Source organism: Drosophila simulans, chromosome 3R, assembly GCF_016746395.2.
Source record: "Drosophila simulans strain w501 chromosome 3R, Prin_Dsim_3.1, whole genome shotgun sequence".
NCBI lineage: Eukaryota > Metazoa > Arthropoda > Insecta > Diptera > Drosophilidae > Drosophila > Drosophila simulans.
The window spans coordinates 3,759,227-3,773,038 of record NC_052523.2 but is presented as its reverse complement, the minus strand read 5'-3'; the positions used below and the strand labels follow the sequence as shown (position 1 = coordinate 3,773,038).

The window sequence follows — 13,812 nt, the reverse complement described above, 5'->3', positions numbered from 1 at the left end:
CACTCCCTCTTTTCCCAAAATGCTTTTTTGTACTTTTTCTGATTCGCCTGTGACTGTGTGTGTTCAAATACGTGTGTGGCCCTATATGTGTGCCTGTCCGTTGCGTATTCCAAAAGGCAAAAAAAAAGAACAGAAACACAACAAAACAGCATAAAAAATGTTTGGACATCCACAAAACATGCAAAAAAGAGGGGAGCTGAACTGCGAGTTCTGGGCAAAAACGAGTGCGAAAAAATGGCATCAAAGCACGTTGACAGTGTTGCCACGTGGTGATAATTAATTTTTCACACACAAAAGTTGATCAAAATGTTTTTATAAGGTGCCTCGAAAATTAAGGGAATTATTTGGTTGCATCGAGCACAAAATATTTCCACTAAAGCTTCTTAACAGAATGAAATAGTTCAAGGCAATGGTTTTAGGCTCAGGATGTTAAAAAGCATTATATAACATGGTTTTCTGTACTAAAACCATGAAATCAGCAATTAATTAATTAAAAGTCTCAGATATATGTCATTTAGCTACTCGGAAACACTCTTGAAATATCCACAGAACAATTTATATATATATTTATAAAAAAGAAAAACAAGTCCTGGGACCAAAAAATACTGTATAAAAAGCTAGATATTTAAATTCTGATATGCTAACCTACACATAAGATGGCCGATATGATTTTAAAGAAAAAAAATCAGTTCACTAAGTGACCCTTTGTGAATTGAACTATAAATCGCAAAACAACCTGTTAAAGAATTCCGCCTCAATCGTCGCTTTGTCTAACCCAATTCTAGTTGGGCACTAAAAACAACAATTTATAATAAATTGTATTTTTCAATGGCAACTCTGCTATTTTTTAAGGCTCTTCCTCTCCCTTTCTTTCTGCCGCGGGCCAGGATGCAAAAACCTAAAAAACAAAATCTAAAAGCGAAAACACAGATGCAAATGCAACAGCAATAGCAACACCAGCAAAGCGGTGGGGAAATGACTGCAAAAAAAATGATTGTGTTTTGCGAACGGGGGGGTCAAAATGCACAAGGTGCAAGCGAGACGGGGCGACAGAAAGGAAAAAATTTATTTCCTGTGGCAGGAAAAAAATTGGAAAAAGGAGGGGCGCCGAGAGAAAAAATGCACAGCAAATGGAAATGGAAAAAATGCTGGGAAAAATGTGCAAACTGCTGGGAAGAAAAAAGAGTGGGAGTGGGAGTGGGTGGGTTGTGCTGGGCGAAGAAGCTGAGGCAAGGTTGCAATGCGAAAAAAAGAACTTAGAAATATCAGCAACCACGGCAGCAGACAAACGTCGACGCCGGCAGAGGGCTGCAGTGGGGTGGCTTGCGATGGCTGGGGGTAACTGGGGTTGGCCGGCGGTGGGGGCTGGATGGGGCGGAGTGGGCGGAGTGGGTGGCCGAATGTGAGGTGGTTGCTGTTGGCAGTTAAGCCAGCGCGGTGGCTTAGGTCAGGGCGGAGGCTGCTGCCTTTCCTGCTTTTTCTGCTGCTTTTCGGCTGCCCGAGGTGAGTGATGCTTGCGCCCACCCCTTTGGGGCGGCCACCCGTGCGCTGCCACATTTTTTGGGTATTTCTAGCGCCAGCCATGTGGGGCTGATTGAGTGCTAGAAAGCGCAACCACAGAAACGAGGCGGCCACCAAAACAGTTGCCTACTTCCCGGCGCTATTGATTAATCTGCCAGTTCACGGTATTTTAGCTGAAATATCGCCGGGTAAATGCAGAGCCACAATAATGACTTTTGTTAATTGTTGACCAGTGCCAAACAAAAACAAAGCGCAAACAAATTCAAAAGCACACAAAAACAGCCTGCAAAGTCAAATGAAACGTGTGCTCTCGCTCTCTCTCTTTCTCCTTCTCTTGCGGCATTCCCCTCTCTTTTGCGCAATAAAAAAAGTACGTTCGCATCAAAGTCGAACAAAACAAAATGCAAAAAAATGGGGGCAGGGGGTGGCTGGCAGGGGGTGGGGCAGACAGGATATTTGGGGCGGCAAAGGCTAACAGCGAAAAAAATTCCAGTGCGTCTGTGTGAGTGTATTGGCATGGCCATGTGCTTGTGTGCGTGGGTTTGTCGCCGGCGCAAAATTCCCCTTTATTTTTTTACACAATTTTTTTCCGCGTTTTTTAGAGCCCCCTGCCCCACCTCCTTTCCGCTCCTCTTTGAGTTTGGGTCAATGTTGGCGCTGCTCCTGTGCTGTTGTTGTTGCTGCTGCTGGCAGGTGGCAGCGCTGCCGGCGTCGCAGCATTTGAATAGCGGCAGCAGAGGCGCCGACTGCGACGCCACAGCTCGCCGCCTATGCAACCAAAACTTTTTTCTCTGTGTGCGTTTGGATATTTTTTCGGTTTTTTTGCTATGTCCTTTTTTTGTTGTATTTGATTTTTTTTTTTTTTTGCTCGCTTAGTTGTTGGCGCTGCTGCTGCTGCGGCCGCTGCTTTTTTTCGAAGTTACCGCTTGGCTGTGTGAGTGTGTTTGTGTCGGCCGGCGGCGGCCTTTAGTAAGCCAGGCCCACACCCACACCACCCACTGCCACCCACACACACACTCACAGACACAGATGGACTCTGCTGCCGCTGCGTTTTGAAGCTTCGCAGTGGTGTTAGTGCGCGTTTTGTCTGTCTGCCTGTCGATGCTGCGTCGCCTCTGCATCTGTGTCTGTGTGTGTGTGTGTTCTGGAGAGTATCTGTGTGTGCGGTTCGCCCCCCAAAAATATATTGTTTCAGATTTTTTCATCATCGCTTTAGTTGAGTTTTTACATTGGTGACGGATCGTGCTCTCGGCTCCGGCACGCTCGCCAAGTCCGTTCAGTCTGCTCCGTGTTTTTTCTCCGTGCGCAACATGTTCCTTGAGTCCGTACCGCCGAGGACGATATCAACAAAGGATAACGATACCGATACGGATACGGAAGTGGATGTGGATGCGAGTGTGACCACCAATACCAGTGCAGCCAGCGAAATAACAACACGACAACACCACGAGAAACGTCTTCGGCGAAACTCCTTCGCCTCCTGCTCGTCGCCGCGGCAACGTTAAGAAAAAGTATCTCAGCCGCAAGGAAAGCGCCACGAAAAAATGCGAAAATATTGAGAAAAAAACAAGCGAAAACTCACACACACAGGCAGTGGGTTTTTTCTTGACTTGGTCTCGGTCTCCGTCTCCGTTTCCGTTTCCGGTGGTACGTGTGCGCGCTTTTCAACGTTTTCCGGCTTCCCCGCTCGCCAGTGTGTGTTTTTATTTATTGTTGGCCAGGAAAAAAATATCGGGCGTGCGAGTGTGGGTGTGCATCTTAAGGATACGCGAGCTTCTAACGCAACGCGTCCTTGTCTTGGTCACGTGCAGAAAAACCCAGAAGAAAGCCAGCCAAGCAGCCACAGCTGGCTTTGTTTTGCTTCTGAGCGAGTCCTGGTGTCCTGGAGTGAGTGTGAGTGTGTGTGTGTGTGTTTGCGGGGAAGCTGGCGGGCTTTACGTATAAATAATAAATGTTCTTCGCCGGTCGCCGTGCATGTGTTGGTGTGCTTGCACCGCGTATCAGCTGTTTCTTGTGCTCAATATCAAGGTCAAAACAACTCCTGCAACTTGGGCGTGCGAGCAAACAACCCATTTCCAAATCAGATTTAATGGCCAAAACTGAGTTTTGATACTCAAGGGGAAATGCAAAGATCTGTTAACGTTTTCTCTTAACACTTTTAATTCACACACATCAGATAATATCTTCAAAGTAATTTAAAAAAAGGAGAGTTAATTAAGTTTCAGAACTTGAGCATGGCTCAATAATAAAACGACATTGCAAGATTTAAGATTCTTTTAAATAAAAGAAAATCCAAGTGAAAAAATTAACCTGAGTTACACAAAGTAATTTATATAAAGTTCAATGGAGTGATCCCAAACTATAAAATAAGCCAATTATTAAAATAAACTAAAAATTGCTTTCTCAAAATAAAAACACTTATCACTTAAATGTTTAGATACTTGTAAAGGAATTCAGAAATTTTCTACCTGTCGTAAGAAATATTTTATTGCCTCTAGAGTATAATTTAGATTTTAGATTTTATCTCTCATACAATATGATAGGAAAAAAAACGTAGGAAACAGATTAGGATAAAAATACGGATATTTGTGAAGAAGTATCGGAGTTGAGTACAAATGGGTACCTAAAATATTAAAGATGTCATAAATTTCTGGATCTGCAAGATAATTGGTTAAATTTTTCCAACATAAATAATTTTTACTGCTTACAATTACTTTACTGCAAGCAAGTAATATTTGTTTGATGGGATATCAACTCGATTATAATGTTCTATGTTGATCCCAAGTTCTCTAAGCTGTCATCGGCTTGAAAGGGTTATCCTAATCGAAACCATGAGACCCGCTGGGCTGTCGAGTCTGTTTTCTCAAAGGTTCCCAGCTGGATTGGTCGCAATGTCAATCGCTCGATGGCCGAATAATTTTCCACTCGACTCCACCGACTCGAGCCTTGAGTTGATCCGGTCCAATCAAGCTGAAACTAATTGGGCACTGCAGAACACCTGATTCGGAGCTGGACCAGCGTGATTTTTGGGTCCCCGAAACTCGATAGGCTGAGAAGATCGCTGGGCCACCGCCGGAGTGAGATTTCAGTTAGTATTGCTCGCATAACCAGCCGTTGTTAAGCGGACCTTTTGGCCAGCAGCTGTTGCTGCGCTTGGATGTTTGGGCCAAAATCCTTTTCGGAGCGATCAGTTAATCAAAGACTAGCGCGGCGATAACAACGCTTACAAGGGTCCCTCGGGCGTACGCTCCTAATAAGATGAACACATTATTTTTAATTATGGCAAACACACATAATATTAATTGCATATTTTAAGTGATGTGAAATTAATTAATGATTAGTGCAAAAAGCTGACAAAATCAACTCCTATGGCAAAATGTGAAAATAAATATCATTAAAATGCATAAGAAACTGGCCATGTAAAAAAGGTGAACACAAAGAAAAAAAAGTATCACATAACATCGCGCAATGCATTTTTCATAAACTGAAACAATAAAAAACTGTGAAAAAAGTGGAAATATTTTTGTGATTCTGAACAAGTTAATACAAAAACCTAAAGAGCGGTGTGAAAAATGCATTAATCAGAATTAAATAAAAAAAAAAACAGGGCAACAACAGCAAATTATGAATAATAAAAGAGAGCGCAAAACTTTTTACACATTTTTCAATTAATAACATCCCCCGCAAATCTGTGAGGGAATGCGGCTGGAGAGCCGGGCGAGAATATTGCCAAACCGCTAAATGTTAATTAGTTAAAAGCCCAAACTACGTATTAACACAATCGGAAAAGCCCAGGTCCCAAACCCAGGCCCAAACAAACCCAAACTCAGTGTAAATGCAAACACAGACAGAGGCATCATATTTTCCCCAGTTTCAATTTTTTGCTCTTAGTTTCAAATGGTTTTTTGCATTTTTTATTTTCCGCCATTATTACATTATGTGCCATCCGCCAATGTACTCGCCTGGGCCGATTGTTTGTTCAGCTTCCTATATAAATTAAATGGCTATGTCAAAAAAGTCAATATTTAGCAAACCAATAAAAAAAAGAAATCACACCGCCTGACTGGCAGCAGCAGGTAGCAGATGGGGAAAATCGGGCTTATATACATTTGGAGATAAAAAGAAAGACGTATTTCATAATGGGCATAGATCATTTCGTTAGAAGTTACGGGCACCTAAGCACAGAGATAGCCGTTTTTAAAAGATTGAAGCCAGCTTAATTTGGGATAGATTATAAAATATAAAGGTACTATGCTCTGGTTTCCACTTCAAGCTGTAAAATCATTTAAATTCATTACGCATTTCATATTTGCCACCAGGCATTCCATGGCTCATTGTCATGTCAATTAAATCTCAGAGAACCTCTCAGCTCTTACATTTCAATTCCATAAATAATTTGTTAATCATGCATTAACACTTGCAATAATTAAGCCAAAGCCACAGTTCGCTCGCTTGCATTTGCATGTCAGCGTTCAAAGTGTTGACATATCTATTTTGCCATCTTTTTTTGAACCGGCAAATATCTAACACCCAAAAATGGCGTTCAAGGTCAATGGTATAGACGCAAAAAATCCATTTCCATTTATATCTAAACAAACTAATAAAAACATGGTGAAAAAAGAGCCACATTGACAGCGCAACAAAGCAAACAAATACTCTACTCATGAATGAATAATTTGTCGCGTTTAGAACTAGAAGGTATCGAATTGGAGCATTTCAATAAAAAAACAAAACCGAGCAGAAAAATACCATTGAGGACTTTCACCTGGAAAATTCCACAGGATGTCTGCGGCATGTCTGCGCCTGAATGACTAGCTGTCCACAAAAAAAAATCGGGAAAAACTGGGGGAGGTTGAAAAAGCACAACCAAGCATTTATACAAATATATAGAAAAAATCTAATCGAAGGCAGTCCAAAAAGAGAAATGCATAGAAAATGGAAAAACGAAATCGCTTCGCAAAAAGTCGAACACAAGCCCGAAAAAGCCAAATTCGTGCGGAAAAAATATTTTTGTCGCGTAAAAAAGTTAAGGGGAATACGGAAAAAATGTGAGCAGGCGTACCAATTGAAAATGCAAAATAAAAGTGAGCCGTGGAAAAAATGGCGTTAGATTTAGGACAACAAAAGCGGAGACAAAAAGTCGCTTTTCCGGATCCGCGGTGCAACCAGTCGAGACCAAAGCGTTTTTGCGGTCGGGTCTCGCAGGTTTTCGGTGGAGCTTCGTTTCTGTTATTTCCCCTTTATTTAATATTGGCTTTGGCAGTTGGGGCCCAGTGTCAACAAAGCGCTAACACAGCTTCAACAAAGTTATTCTGCTTCGCAAATTGTTGCATTCGCATTCATTAGAAACTGAGTTGGGAGAATTCTCGGGGTCAATCTCTAGTTAGAAGAAGAAGTGTTGAAAAGCAGTTTTAGCTTCAGATCAGGTTACGAAAAAGAACTAGTATTCTTTAGTAATTTCTTTAATAGCTTACAAAGATGTATTGGAATCAATAATTTCATACTTTCTTTAATTCTGAATCTTATTTTATTTATTTCGGGGCTAATTACGAACGAACTAGAATCATTCTTCTCCACGATCTTACAACTGAAAAACGAAAACAACCAGGCCGAGTAATCCCTTCGGACGTATTTCTCAATAATAATATGCAATCAACTTAAAAATTAAAAAAAGTATAAGTGATCACATAGTTCTTTTACAACTGCAGCGCTGAACTATAAAATATAACGAAGTAAGAGTGAAAACCTAAAGATACCTGTTAACCCACGAATTAAAATTGCGCTTGGACCAGTGAAACAAAACTAAACCAAAATAGATTTAATAAGCAGCCAAATGGAAGGCCGTCTCATCGAGTATCGGCCGATAGGCGGCGGCCTGGACTACCATCACAACTCGCCGCTGATCGGGGAGATTCCGCCCGCTGGCGGGGATTACTCCCATGCCGTGCATCGCTCCATCGATCACCTGCGGAACAGCCTCAACGAGCGCGTGGCCCTGGGTCCACTTAGTGTGTTCTCCAACACGGCCGACTTGAGGAACTCCGTCCTTAGCTACAGCCAGCAGCCCCACCAGCAGCCACAGCCACCGCAGCAGCAGCAACAACAGCAGCAGCAGCAGCATCACCAGCAGCAGCAACACCAGTACCAGCTGGTGCCGGAGCCCAAGCCGAGTATCACCAATCTGGAGAGCAGTGTGGCCTCGTCGGCGGTCAGTGGATCGGTGGCCAGTAGCCAAAAGCACGTGAACGACGCAGTGGTCAGCAGCAGCAGTGGGAGCAGCAGCACCGCTGGACCCACCCCCACCGGATCCACCAGGGGTCGCAAGTCCCGGATCTACCCCAATCCCAACCAGCACATCATAGTGACCAGCAACAGCGTGGACAATGGCGGCATCCGGATGCAGAATGCGACGCTGAACGAAAGAAATTCTCAAAATTCCTCTGCGGGGGCTGCTGGCGTGGGCAACGTGACCACGGCAGCAGGATCCGGCAACGGTATATCATCCTCCACCAGCTCGCCGCACCACATGACCCAGTTGGACGTGAAGGACACCAAGGTGATGGGCAACTTTCGAACTAAGTCTGCAACATTTTGTATTTGGCTTTGGGGTCAAGCAAAGTATCTATTTCACGATTTTAATAACGTGAAATTTCTTTGTAAAATTAAGAGGACATCAGGGAGGGGGAACTTTAAAGGAGAGTTTAAGAACCTTTTTGGTTAAGGAATCAAGATGTTCGTAAATCCACTCTATATAAATTTTAAGGAAGGAAATTTCCAGGTATTGCTAAATATATTTATAAAATATGTTCCAAGGGCTAAAATATATTCTACTGTCGTGCAAAATTCTCTATCAGTTTTTTAAAGGACAAAGTATTTTTGTAAACTTTGGTTGACCTTTGGTTTCATTCAAGAGTGGCCTAAACTTAGACTCGAAATTAGTTTATAAAGTATTGTGCTTAAAAATTAAGTTGAAGGAACCTTTATTGCGATTTCTCTGTTATTTGTAACATATCAGAGCAATATCCCGTCTAATGCAAATATTCATTTTTACAATAGCTTAAATGAATTCATTTTGGGCTCCAAAGGCAACCTAATAGATGCATTCATAATAGATCTTTAAAGATAAAAAATTAAAGGTTTTGTGTACCCTATTACTAGTTACACCAGCAGCCAGGCAATCGATTATCCGTTCGTCACCCAAGTCTAAATATACGATTCTCCGTCCTCAGATTTTTAGCTCGAAGGCAGATCTCCAGCTGCACACGCAGATCCACATGCGGGAGGCGAAGCCGTACAAGTGCACCCAGTGCTCGAAGGCCTTCGCGAACTCGTCGTATCTGTCGCAGCACACCCGGATCCACCTGGGCATCAAGCCGTACCGCTGTGAGATCTGCCAGCGAAAGTTCACGCAGCTCTCGCATCTGCAGCAGCACATCCGGACGCACACGGGCGACAAGCCGTACAAGTGCAGGCATCCCGGCTGCCAGAAGGCCTTCTCGCAGCTCTCCAACCTGCAGTCGCACTCGCGTTGCCACCAGACGGACAAGCCGTTCAAGTGCAACTCCTGCTACAAGTGCTTCTCCGACGAGCCCTCGCTGCTGGAGCACATCCCCAAGCACAAGGAGTCGAAGCACCTGAAGACGCACATCTGCCAGTACTGCGGCAAGTCCTACACCCAGGAGACCTACCTGACCAAGCACATGCAGAAGCACGCGGAGCGGACGGACAAGCGGCCACCAATCGTGCCGGGCAGCGCGGCGGCCATTGCAGCGGCGGCCGCGGCAGCTGCTGGCGGTTCCGCCAACCCGGCAAATGGACCGCCTCCGCCCCCCAATCCCGCCCAGCATCAGCGCAACAACCTGGGCCTGCCCCCCGTCTCGATTGCCCCCAGCGAGAACGGCTACTGGCCAAAGGTAAGTCCGGACTCGGCCGCTGCAGCCAACGCCATGGAGGTAATGCACCAGCAGCAGCAGCAGCAACAACAGCAGCAGCAGCAACAGCAACAGCAGCAGCAGCAGCAGCAGGCGCACCACCACCATCCGCAACACGGAGTCCCGCCGCAGCAACATGTCCCGCCCCAGCAGCAGCAGCAACAACAGCAGCAGCAACACCACCATCCGCAGCAGCAACCTCCTCCGCAGCACAGCATGGAAGCCCACTACGCTCAGCCGACGGCTCCCAACGGATCCCAAAGCAACGGACACGGCGCCGAGTTGCAGCCCCATCATCGCATGCCCGATCCGGTGCGGGAGGATATTGGTAAGTGATCCGATCTTTCACACACCACACCTAGGCAATCTGTAGTGCAATAGAAGACACGATTTTCTAATTTCCTATGGCTTTTGAGCTCAACAAATGATTACAGAAAACGTTTACGATAAAGTACTCATACTTTCTAATGCTCCAAGTTATTTAACTTTCTATCCATAACTTAAGGGGTTTTTTTTATTACAATGCCAAGATTCTAGATCCCGGTATTTTGACCTCTGACAAATTGAAAAAGTAAAAGTTTCCGACCTCATAACGTATATAAATTATTGATTAGCATCACTTACCAAGTCGATCTGACCATATCAATCTGTTTGTCCGTCGAGATTTTTGGAATTATAAAAGCTAGAGAGTTTAGATTTTTGTATTATTTTATGTGTTTTATAAATTTATATCGAAATTTGAAATTTCTTGTGTTCGCTCGCACTGAGTTAAGTCTATCTGATAGTCGGGGAACTCGACTATAGCGTTTTTTCTTGTATAAAATAGTTACCCTAACAAACTTCTGACTACTTCCCGCCTCTTCAATTCTTCCCAACAGCCTCGACACCCAGTGCCGTGGGTCCCTATGATGCCGCATCCATAACGAAAACCACCAGCAACTCGGCGTTCACGCCGATAAACTCGATGCCCCCGCACCTGAACTCGCTGAGCCACCACCCGATGGCCCAGCGGCCCTATCTCTACGATGCCATCAGCTTCCCAAACAAAAACGTGAACCAGAACAACGCGAACGCGTTCCCCAACCAGCTGATCTCGCTGCACCAGATCCGCAACTACGCCCACCAGCCGGCGGGACTGATGGCGGGGGAGCACCTGCTGGGCGTGAGCGTGGGTCCTGGGAAGGACAAGGGATAGCTAGGGGCCTACTTCTAGGTGGGAGGTAGTTCATCCGTTGCTTCTCCAAGCGGAGACGAGGCGTGCATTCCTGTACAGTATTAATTTGTAGTTAGTCGTAGCGAGTAAAGGTCATTTTGTAATTTTTGTAGATCTTCTTGGGTTAAGTTAAGGGTGTTCTCGCGCACTCGATAAGTACTATGTAAATGGCCAACGATACGTACTCTAATTTGACAAACACCGTCCATACCTATGTTTACACAATGTCTTGGAATACAAGCACCAGTCCAGGTCCAGATAAAGGTCCTGCGATATGAATTCGGTCCAGCAAAAGTTTTCCCGTCGTCGAGTGATTAGTTTTCGAAGACCTCGTCTCTTGCCGCTTGTAAATATAATTGGAAATAGATTTGTTTTCGATGCACACGGATCTCGCAGTCTTGAAGCAATGGCAGATATCAAAAGCTGCTCACTAAGCCGATATATTTGTACATAGATATACATCACCTAAAGGAACTTACCGGCAAACGTAACTTACATTTACATACAAATCCTCATATATATTTGTTTAGGTGTATCGTATTAAATACAGATATTTCCGAGAGAATCTCCTCGAGAAACAAAACACAAAAAATGCAAAATGAATTCAAGAAATCAAACGTGTTTACAACTATAAATGAAACTATGCGATAGATGAAAACTATTTTGAAAAAAAAAAAACATTTCTAAGTATATGTTGGCAGTTGCAAAAACCGAAGTATAAAACAAAAACCGAAAAGAAATGTTGTACTACTTTTTGGAAAGACTGAAGAGATCGAAATTAACCTTTAATTGAACCAGCGGAGGAAATGATGAAAATCAAACATTTTAAAGCGCGTTTTTACTGCAGTTACTAAGCAAACTGAATGTGTCCTATAAAATTTCGTACTAAATGGCAGAAACTAAACCTAAACGTAATTACGAGTATGACAACATCAAATGTAATGTATTATTAAATAAAGTAATTTTAATTTTAATCCTAATCTAAATTAAAGTTAATCTAACCGATAGCTAGTGTTTAACTCCAGAACGCAATCTCAATGTAAAGACAAAACGAAAATGGAACACAAAAAGAAAATACCTACAGTTAAGTGAATAGCAAAATGAATTCTGAAACACACACTCAACACACACACCCAGACCCACACACATTAAATAGAAACATTTGGGGTATTCAGATAGCCGAGCTAAATGATTATTTGTTTTACCGTCTAACGTTTACAGCAGATTACAAAACGATTCAATGGCTAAGATATGCAAATACACGGACAGTTCCCGGTTGGACTTGGATTCGATATCCAGCTGAATATGCATACGTACTTATATAATTGTCAATAGTAGATGTGTGTTCCTCAGTTGATGTAAATTGATTTCCGACTAACCACAAACTCAACCCGTAATAAAGTGAATTAAATGTTATCCTTCGCCTCTGTCTCGGCAATATCATTTTGGATGGCCTGCTTAAACACACCAATGTGGTACTTCTTACTGGCGTCGATAAATATTTCCTTTAGCTCGTATCGATCTGGTTGTCTCTCGTCATCGATGATCGCCTGGCTTGTATAGACACCATTGAAATCTCCGGCGGTTATCCAGTTGTCAGTAACTTCTTTCGTAAGACAGACGGGTCTCAACTTCACGTGGAACTCTAGGGGCTGCAGCAGGTGCATTAGGACCAAAGTACCTACGTTCTTTCCATCCGATACCCTAAAAAACAATTGGGAATTAGGTTTTTCTATAATGCTTAATATGCAAATTGCAAAACTTTTTTAGCTACTGTATTGATTTCCTATCTAAGAATTATTATGTTAATAATCTCATGAAAGATATTATCATATCAGGCAGTCATAACTTTATGGAGATCTTTCTGTTGCATATGTATAGCAGCTCTACTTCATAGCCCAAAAATATAATTTATGGAAAGTACAAAAGTACGCATCACCCTTAAAAAATTGAGATAAAATATGAAATGCAGTTTTCAGATACCCTTTTGAGTTAGCAAAATATTGCTAAATTCGCAAGCCTGGAAACCAATATGACTTACCTAACATGGTGTATATAAGATACGTTGTGCAGCTTATACGGATGGGGTTCGTGGGCCAGAAAGCTTTTGCCGTAGCTTCGACCCTCGGCGACTGTATAGAGCACAGGCTCCGTGGAGGCCACGCTCTTGATGGCCACATTACGGAAACAGATCTCCGGGGCAATAAGGATATACGGCGACACGATGGTAGCATGGCAGACAAGCGTAAACTCCGGCTTGTGACCTCGCTGAAAGACATTCATCAACCATGGAGGATACGTCCATGACGTCGCGTTTTTCAGCTTCCAAATACCACAGATGGGCTCGCACTTTGGCAGTTTTTTGGAAACTACCCAACTTCCGGTTTCGTCGCAGAACTGCAGACCATCACCTTCTGTTTTTTCGTAACCGGACGAGCAGGTGACCGACATTTGAGTGCCCATCGGCAGCACCGACTGATCGCAGTCTATCAGGCGACCATTCAGGGTGCACTGCCTCGCGTGGCGTAGATTACCCACGTGCTTACACTGGGGCACGCACCTGGCCAACGGAAAGCGCCACTGGTCCTGGTCGCAAATGTTCTTCTCTTCGCCGATCAGAGCATAGCCATTGCGGCAGCTTAGATGGATGACGGTCTTGTCGGGCACAAGGGCGTTCCTTTGAAAGGTGGTGCCACCCACGTAGTTTTCCACCACCAGAGATTTCGAAGGGTCTTCTAGCCGGCAGTGTCTCACTTTCCAAGCGTTTTTGACGTCCTGACCCAAGGGACGAACGGATGGGTTCTTGGCCAAGCAAATCTCCGCCATCTCATCGGAGCCATCGAGGCAATCGGGAATGTGATTGCACATTGCATTCGGACTAACACAGGCACCGTAGAGGCATCTGAATGCCGGCGGCGGACACTCGAAGGCCGTGCAAAGTGTGCCGTCCTCGTCGCTGCCGTCCTTGCAATCCGCCAGTCCATCACACACCTGACTCCAGTTCAGACAGGACCCCTTGCAATCGAACAAGTCCTCATCTCTAGAACGCATTCACAAGATGATTGTCAGAACACCTTAGGTTTAACGCTAATAAATTTGTCCAACAAATGCATATGCTTAAATTTAATCATTTAAATAAATTTATCA

At 43.9% G+C, this 13,812-nt stretch overlaps 1 protein-coding gene and 1 pseudogene across 7 annotated transcripts in view; one reads left to right on the top strand and one right to left on the bottom strand.

Moving 5' to 3' along the window:
• Positions 1 to 12,081, top strand: part of LOC6727073 (zinc finger protein rotund) — a 37,093-nt gene extending 25,012 nt beyond the window's left edge. For 3 of the 7 annotated variants that reach the window (XM_016175850.3, XM_044923397.1, XM_039295702.2), the window contains 2 exons: positions 8,751 to 9,780; positions 10,331 to 12,081. In XM_016175850.3, the coding sequence (XP_016033567.2) occupies positions 8,751 to 9,780; positions 10,331 to 10,647 (1,347 nt within the window). In that variant the 3' untranslated portion in view covers positions 10,648 to 12,081. Of the gene's footprint in view, positions 1 to 2,744; positions 3,169 to 4,054; positions 8,078 to 8,750; positions 9,781 to 10,330 lie in introns of those variants that run through there. The other 4 variants (XM_039295705.2, XM_044923398.1, XM_039295704.2 and 1 more) reach the window with 4 other exon arrangements.
• On the bottom strand, positions 11,827 to 13,703 carry LOC6727072 (annotated as a pseudogene).
• Between the last annotated feature and the right edge of the window lie 109 nt (positions 13,704 to 13,812).